This window comes from Ammospiza nelsoni, chromosome 9 (assembly GCF_027579445.1).
Source record: "Ammospiza nelsoni isolate bAmmNel1 chromosome 9, bAmmNel1.pri, whole genome shotgun sequence".
NCBI classification, from domain to species: domain Eukaryota; kingdom Metazoa; phylum Chordata; class Aves; order Passeriformes; family Passerellidae; genus Ammospiza; species Ammospiza nelsoni.
In genome coordinates, this window is record NC_080641.1 from 15,517,802 (window position 1) to 15,527,046 (window position 9,245).

Below are 9,245 nucleotides of genomic sequence, written 5' to 3' on the forward strand. Positions count from 1 at the left end.
AATCAACTTGATGAAATGGATGATGAAAAGAATTTTTATTTGGTCTACAAAAAGACTTTTGGGATGTCTGTTCTTGAGGTACAACTAAACAAGTATAGCTGAAATTGTCTAAATAAATTAGGTTTTGGTTAACATGAATATCTACCCTATCAAAATTCAGATGGGTGAAGCTTAGCAAATTCTAATGATTGAAAATAAGGTCTTTTAGTGGACAGAGTTAGACATAAGTTTCAGCTCTAGTAGAAAACTGATTCAAAATGAAATCTAATGAATTGAAATGTTTTCTAATTACAATGCAAAATTCATATTCTGAATGTTTTTCTTTTTTTCTTTCTTTCTTTTAAAGGAAATGGAAAAATCTGATGCCAATAATTTCTTAATCTTGTTCCGGGATTCAGGCTGCCAGTTCAGATCTCTGTACACATACTGCCCTGATACTGAAGAAATCAATAAATTAACAGGAATAGGTCCCAAGTCTATCACAAAGAAAATGATAGAGGGACTATATAAATACAACTCTGATAGAAAGCAATTTAGCCACATACCTGCCAAAACTTTGTCTGCCAGTGTTGATGCAATTACCATTCACAGCCATTTGTGGCAAACCAAGAGACCAGTAACTCCTAAGAAACTCTTACCCACCAAGGCATAGTAGATGGGAAAAAATTTGCTTGAGACAATTATGATAAACTTGCACTTCATCTTTACTGCCTATAGGAAATAGATTTCTAGTTGCCAACAAGACTCTTAGAACTTAAAACTGGACACCAAGTTCTATTATCATGTCCAACTGGAATGTAAACACAGTGTTTAGGAGTGCAGAAGATAACTCTTAGGTGAATAATTATGAGTGATTACAGAAATGTTTGACTTGTGTGGAGATTTGTATGTGCTAATGCAACATATAGAGTATATTTGCTCTGTATTTTGATTAGATACACTGAAGCACTGAATGTTCCTCTTTAGTGACTCAAACTACATTTTTTACATCTGTTGCCTTATATGTTTGTATTTGTGCTTGTCTTGAAATATTTTTCTTTCACTAAAGAAAAACTTCTTAATATTCTCAATACCATTGATCTTTGCATATTGACTTACAGTAAAGACTAAATGATAAATTATATGTCACTGAATAACAGCTGAATGGGTCTGTTCTCCAAGATCCTTACTGCGTGCTGTAACAAAATCAAGATTCCTTCCCCTGTGCATTTATAATTCTTTTTCAATTCAATAGTACTGATTTGCTTATAAACTAAACAGTAAAGGAAAAACCTTTGAACTGCTTGAAGTTCTCTTCAAATGAATTATTTAACAACTCAGGGTAAAGGTGATGCAATTATTTATGTTTCAGTCAGTTGCCATCTGAGATGTAATGACTGACCATGTGCATGTTCATAACATCAGTAACACTCAAAGTAAAAAGATTGGGTAGGTCTCTGAAATGGTTTAAGCAGTGTGCATTCATTGCTTTGCACTGTTCCAGCTGGAGAGAGAGCACACGGTCAGGTCCTGCTTCTTCAAGGAAGGAACAGGAACTCATGAAACATTCAGAACTAAATCCCTGACGTTGCCTAACAGAGCACTATATAGTCAGAAGAATCACAGAATTCACTAAGTCACAGATCTTTGAGAAGTCGTGTATCTAATTCCCATTGATTTTAAGATTCAGGCCACTTCCTGCCTTCAATCTGCCAACTCAGACTTGAATCAGACATCTGATAATTTTCAGTGTGTCTTTGTAAATTGTTTTCTTGACACTAACAGGTGATGTCTTGTGACACAGCAATTTTTAAGTACGTATGGCAAAAAAGCCTAACTGACATTTCAGTAAATCTGTTACATGACCATTTGCAAAACCAAACTCTAGGCATATTTCAGTATTATTTATAAAGGGCTGCATTTTATTTCAAAACAGTGTTTGATTATTTTATAAATCACTACCCCGTTTCAGCGTTTGTTTCTCTTATAATTTGCTTTTAACATAGCAGTGTTCTGAAAAAAAAAAGAAAACACAAACTTGAAGCCTCCCCTAAATCTGTGGCTATTTTGATAACATCGTACACCAGAGAATTTGTTGGGGGGAGGGAAATCTCATTCTCAGGAAAAGACTTGAATGATTTGTGATTCTGTTCTGTTTCAGTGTTGTGACAACTCCATTCACATAAGACAGTATTGTGCTATGAGTGTGTAGTCCATTCAGTTTCATGGGAGACTAAAATGATGTTCGTATTTCTCTCATTAAACTGCTTTGAGAGAAACTGCCTCACTACTACGATGTGCTCATTTACTTAAAGATGCACAGGAATGAGATGTCATTAGCAGTTTAGAACAGTACTTTTTTAAATTAATCTAAGGCCTTAGGCATCAGTGCATCTGGATTATAAACATTTTCTCAAAAATGCTGTCAGTTTACTGTAATTTATGTTCTTATATTTATGTATATTTGTTAAAACTGTAAAAAAAAAAGAAAAAAACACTTTAAAATACATGTTTAATATGTATGTGGCTCAAAACTATTTGTGGTTAGCTGATTCCTACTGTTTGCATGTATATCACCAGGATATGTAACTCTTATAATTCAAGTGTATACATATTGTGTATATAGGATATAAATAATATTAAAAAGAGGGGGAAAGAGGGTTTGCACATTCTGCCTGTTAGACACTTCCTACAGATACCATTGTAGGAACATCTTGAATAACAATATGAAACTGTGTATAATATACAGTGATTCAAGAAACCAGGAGGTTGGAATTAACTGACACACATATGGTGAATAACTTCAAAAGAAGTTTTATCATGGGAGGCTTTTTATTTCTAAAATCTGTTCTATGATTTAACTGAAGATTTGCAACACCATAAAGACACATGCATCAACCTAATCAAAGTGAGCTTAAATACGTGACAGGAATTCTTTGAGTAATTTAAAATATATCTGAATGTATTATGAAATTTGCATTTGTCAACAGGTTAAAGATTTGTGCAATGTCTAAAAGTAGAATGTGAATAATGCAGTTGAAAATTTCATTGCTCGCAGTATAAGGTTTTACTTAATACAGGAAAAGTAAAGCTAGAGATGCTTTTCCTTTTTAAGCCTGCAAATTTTCTAATTACAGTGGATCTTTGGTTGGGATCATGTTTAAAAAAAAAAAGAAAAAGAAAAAAAAAAGAAAGCTTTCCATAAAGGCCAGTATTTATCACTGACCTTTCCAGAACACACTGGTGCTTTCATCAGGGGTATTATTATTGTTGCTACGACTGAATTGCCAAACTCTCGTCTTAGTTTTTGGAGCAGAATTTCATCTTCTAACAGTCATAATAGCTACTGAATTTTATTTTTTTTTTTTTAATGTTAGTATGACTGTTAGTTTTTATTATTTGGCTGTTTAAAGCCAAATTCAGCTATTTAATTCTGATTTATTGGGCACTGTTGAAAATTGTACAGTGTATTGTGTGCTTACTTGTCCACTTCTATGGAGCATAGCTTCCATATTTTTTCAAATGCTGTGCTGTAAAATATTGTCATTGCTACTTATGTGGTACAGTGTAGTTTTTTCCTTTCATTTAAATAAAAGCATGGCACCAAAATAACATTTTTTTGTTTTCTTGCTTACCTCTAAATAGAAACTAAAATTATTAAATGTTGACATTAAAGTTTAAAGCTTGTTTCTTCTCATATTTCAGCAATGTGGAAATTGTTAGAAATATTATGCATCATTACAATTTCTTCTTTGGTTTACCATCTTTGGCCATACTTCCATAGATAATCTAGATTTCTGATGTTATCAGAGGAAGGCTACTGAATAATTGAATAGGTTTCATATTTCATTTGTGAGGACAACAAGGTGTTACCCTGTTCTCTTCAGAAGTGAATTTCAAAATTTTAAGTCATTTATAAACTTTGAGGCTCTGGTTAGCTTCCATTTTTCCAAAGCCACACAAACATACTGGTCAGGTAAAAAGATTTGCTTCAGACTGAAAGGTTGTCAAGGTGAAGTCTTACCTTTGTCAAGGTACTGTATAAAGCCTGTGTGTGACTTCTAGTGCAACAGTTTGTGCTTGCTAGTGAGTCTGTCTTGAACAGAACACTATCAAAAAATGAGGAGCTTTTTCCAGATTTGTAAACTAGTAATTTTTCCAGTCCAAATCATGCCTTGTTTGGAGCTTTGTGTTGTTCTGCTGGGTTGCAGAGTAAGAGCAAGGACTTGCTGAAAGTGGCCATGACATCCCTGCACTGTCACCAGGCAGACTGAGCTGCTGGGCTAACTTACACAGATAAAGAATCTCAGAATTGCAGAGCTGGGTGAAGGATAACTTCAAGAATACCAGCAATCTGACAGTAGTGCTTTTAATGCTGAATTGAAAGCTACTGTGGAAGAAAATTAATAGCTTTCCCTCCTCCCCCTGAAAACTGATCCTTTTTCAGGCAGCTCAGTGAGTTCCCTGTACAGCATCACAACAAGGCTGATACAAGCAAGGAATTATATTGGGACACAAACACACAGTTGCACCCAGTAAAGCTATTTTTTCAGTGGTGAGCCCAGCTCAAAATTTTCATCTAAAACCAGCCTTTGTACAGATCTGCTTTAAAACAGACTTTGGGTTTTTTTCTATCTTTTGGCAAATAACACCGTCCCTGAGAAACTTCAGCTCATGCCCTGGTTAATTTGACATAATATGACTGTGCTGTGTGCCTGAATTTGTACAGAATTTCTGATTCAAAATTTGTGCTGCTGTGGGATCCAGTGTAGAGAATTATGCTTGGAACAGAAGGTTTTGGATCGATTGCCATACAAATATGATGAAAAAAATAGCTTTGTTTCTCAAATCCAACTGTACTGATCAGATCAATGTCAGATGTCTTTTTTCTAATTTATTAAAAAAGACTAAACTTTAAATATTTAGATCTCTTCAAATAGCAAATTAACATTTCTTTGCTGCCTTGCTACTAATTTAATGAGCTGAATAAGCAGCTTGGAGAATTGTGGCTATAGAGATATATCTTGACAGTCACAGCCCTTTACAGTTGCTTTTACATTTTTTGGTCAAATAAATGAAAAACAACAAAAGAACAAGGTTCCCTATAAACTCTTTTTCCAGGTGTAGATGGCAGGGGAAAATATATATTTTTAACTTGTACATTTATAAGAAATTTATTTTTTAAAGCAATCTGTTCCATTAGGTAAAAATATATTTTATGTGTGTTTGCATACATACAAATGCACATTTACCCTCAGATTTACTTGCTTACATACAGAAAAAAAGAATACATGTTTTATTTAGACAACTGCAGCAATGAGTCAAACATGGTAGGGAAGTTGCTCCAGTTTATTTCCTTCTACCCAGAAATAAAAGCAGCTCTTACACTCGAAATCACTGCTGTAAGAGGTAAGGAAATCATCTACAACATGCACATTTCAGTACAAAGTCTTTAGGAGAGAGAGTCCTTTAATCAAATTTCTGAATTCAAGGATAACGCTTATGGATGCTAGACAGAACTGCTACTGATCAGAAGAGCTATTCACCATCAGGATTCAAGAAAGGGCAGAAAACAGCACAAATAAGGTAAGCATTCACTAAAAAAAGTTACTTTAAACTTTCTTCAGACTCCTATTCAACATTACAAACAACTTGATGTGTAAAATGCCTAGGGGTAAATAAGCATTTCAGTATCCACTGACAAATTGTTTAAGTAAGATATCGAAAGATTTTTTTCACGTGTTAAAGTTTGCAGTTAATGGCATGTGAACTTCATGGAGATGTACTAAGTAATATCTTTATGTACTTTTATGTCACAGTTAATGGAGCTTTGCAGAAAGACTGAAAGCTAATATAGAGCTTTCCATCACAGCAGCTCTGTCTTATTATTTCTTCATCATCGCTGATCTAAATGTCTGCAGTACAAGACCTGGCAAGGCCCCACAAGCCTGCAATTATTTAAATTACTTGAAGCCAGATTATAGTTTGGCTCAGTATTTTTCTTATTTAAGCTACCTGAAACTGGAGCTATGGTGCTGACATAAAAAATTCTATAGATTATGCAAGAATTCTGCTGAATTGTCACCTCAAAGTTGTGGAATTTCTTTCTTGAAATTAGTAAAAACTGTTTCAGAATAGAGTTTTGAACAGATTTTTTTTTCTGTTTTTACAAAAACATGTAAATATAAAATGTAAGGAGTTGAATGGTTCTGTTACAAGTACAGAAAATCGAGATTGGCCCATTTTCAGGGCCAACACACAGAATCAGCTGAACTGGAGGGGACTTGCAAGGATCCCTGAGTCCAGCTCCTGGCCCTGCACAGGACTGTCCCCAAGGATCACAGGCTGTGCCTGAGGGCATTGTCCAAACACTCGCTGGGCTCTGTCAGGCTGCTGCTGTGACCACTGTCCTGCCCAGCCACCCTCTGGGTTAAAAACCTTTTCCTGATACATAACCCAAACCTCCCTGATGCAAATTCAGGCCAATCCCTCAGGTCCTGCCACTGTCACCCCGGAGCAGATGTCAGTGCCTGTCCCTCCTGTTCCCTCACAGGGTAGCTGTGACTGCAGTGAGGTCTCCCCTCAGCCTTCTCTCCTCCAGGCCGAACAGCCCAAGTGCCCTCAGCCACCCCTCATGGCTTCCCCTCAGGGCCCTTCCCCATCCTCGGGGCCTCCTTTGGGCGCTCTCTGATGGGCTCAATGTCTGCTTCACGTTGTGGCACCCAGAGCTGCCCCAGCGCTCGAGGTGAGGCTGTCCCAGCCCAGAGCACAGCAGGACAATCCCTCCCTTCCTGGCTGGCTGTGCTGTCCCTGGTGCCCCATGACAGGGATGTCCCTCCTGGCTGCCAGGGCACTGCTGGTTCGTGTCCAGCTTGCCACTGACCAGGACCCCCAGGGCTCTTTCCACAGTGCTGCTCTCCAGCATCTCATTTCTCACCTGCAACACTTGTAAAGCAGTCACACAATTACTGTTTTCTTTCCTGAGGTGCTCCAAGCACAGACTGCAGCGCCCTGATTTGTCACTAGGCAATGCAGATCTCCTCCTCCACGAATCCTGATTTTCAAGCTCTCTAACACCCACACCCAAAAGCTTTGCTGTTCGTGGGTGTTACCTTCTCTGCAGCAATGAGCAGGGAGTTCAAAGCAAGCTGAGACCATCCCAAACACGTTTCTGTGCTTAAGTAAAGACTTGCAAACAACCAGAGAACAAGACCTTCCATCAGCTCTCTTCCTATAGAATGCTACTACACGTATCTTCACCAAAACTTAATAACAGTATGATTGTCCCCCAAAGCAGGGCCACCAACTACTGCTACCTATTCTTCCATATTTCTTCCTGATAGTTCTTGAAATCTCTTTCCAGAGTATAGGAATTTGCTGCTTACTTGTGAAAGATCTAACATTCTGAGCAGGAAACAGAATAATTTAAAATTAATAATTTTCTTTTCAGGTCCATAGTGGGAAGAGCCTTTATTTTTCTAGCCATCCAGAGATGGTCTCACAGATTTGTCTCAGGACCTCCATTGAAAACAAAGCAACTTCACAAAAGATTAGTAAACTACGGTAAAACCACTCTAAAATCAAGATTAAATTTAAAAGCCTATGTGTATTTACCTAGAATTTTGTAGGTTAAACAAAGTTTTAAATGGACTTTTTGTATCTATGCTCAGTAAAGTTAAACACACCTCTCAGTTTAGACATCTTGTTATTCCACACTACCCCAAGTTTATCATCTCTGCTGTATCATATGTATTGGAAAACAATTTCATTTCTATCATTATTAAAATTTTCTCTTAAGCAGTACCTCCAAAGGCAACTAAGCAACAAATAGGTTGAAGGTAAATAGAAGTATTCAGTGTTTTGCCAGCAAATCTATATTCCTGGGAAGTGAAGCTGGGACTTGAACAAAAGGAACCATCAAGTTCCATGTGCACATGTGGAACAGTCTGCACATGCCTGGGAGAGTCACTGCTGTGTAACCAGGCACACTCCTCTCTGGACAGCCTTTGGGACATTTGTTTGTATTCCTCTTCAGAAAGAAGAGACAAAAAATAACACAGTTCCCCTCTGCCCTTCAGCAGATCCTCAGCAAAACAGTTAGTACATAGACTTGACCTCACTGGTATTTTGTGAATGTGACAGAGAATCCTGTCCAGCTTTAATCAACAAATCCCTGACAACCTTTCATGGATCTCTGATGCATAGTACACATGCCTAATTTTAAAAAAGCCAATAAATTAAAAAATCACGCATCAGATTGTCAGAAAATTGACACATCTCCATTTTGGCCGGGCCTGCCAGTGCACTGCAGTGTATTCACAAGCACTCTGTCCAAGTGCTGTACTTGCATTTTAACATCTCACCACTACATATAAACACAGAGCAAGTCACCGTAATGACTCTGAGGTGCCATAATCTTTTGACAATTACAAAAATGTAAGTCAAATTATACATGAATACATCTTCATAAAACGCAGGTATCCCACAGTATACATAAGATTTCTGTAGAGAATGTGTGCTTCGCTCAACACCTCAAGAAGCAGATGACAGCATAAGCACACTTCTACGATCCCTGGCGGACCTGAAACACTGCAGCACCTCACGCAGTACCGAGAGGTGCTGCTAACAAGCTTTAAGCCCACGCCGCAAGAGCAGAAACCCGGTGACGGACGGGCAGTGCCGCTCCTGCCCTGCCCGTGTGCTGTGAGGGCTGGGTGCCTCGGGGATGTCGGAGGGCAGGTGAGGGATCGGAAAGCCCTGGGAACACGGCCTGGCCCACTTTGTGCAGTAGTGTCTCCTGCAAACTGGCATCAGGGACCTGGACTGGCGAGTTTTGTTTTCCAGGGAAAAGGGTTTTGTGTTCAGGGGCCTGAGGTCCTCAGTGGGCAGCCGCCTGCTGAAATTCCACACGGCGCAGGATGTGTCCCAGACCCAAGGTGCCACCACTTCCAACTCGAGCTGCCTTGACAGTCCCAAATGCCTCCCGCAAGCTGACATCAGGAACCGGGACTGGCGCTCCCGTAGGCAGGAGCACCGCGGGGCGGTCGGGCTGCAAGTGGCGCGGGGGCCTCCGCCCTTGCCGGGCTGCAGCTGCGGCCCCGCCCCGCGTTCCCTCAGCGCGGGGCGCGGCCCTGCCGCCGGGCGGGCGGGTTCACCCCGCCGCGAACAAAGCGGCCCCGCCCAGCGCGCCCGTCGCCGCCATCTGTCCCTCCCTGCCTCCCGCCCCCGCGGCGGGGCGGCTCCGACCCGCCCCTTTCGCTTTTCAC

At 39.6% G+C, this 9,245-nt stretch overlaps 1 protein-coding gene across 4 annotated transcripts in view; it reads left to right on the forward strand.

The window, feature by feature from the left end:
* Window positions 1–3,591, forward strand: part of CAMSAP2 (calmodulin regulated spectrin associated protein family member 2) — an 80,467-nt gene extending 76,876 nt beyond the window's left edge. For all 4 annotated transcript variants that reach the window (XM_059478807.1, XM_059478808.1, XM_059478809.1 and 1 more), the window contains one exon: window positions 347–3,591. In XM_059478807.1, coding sequence (XP_059334790.1) covers window positions 347–652 — 306 coding nt within the window. In that variant the 3' untranslated portion in view covers window positions 653–3,591. The remainder of the gene's footprint in view (window positions 1–346) is intronic.
* The last annotated feature ends 5,654 nt before the right edge of the window (window positions 3,592–9,245 follow it).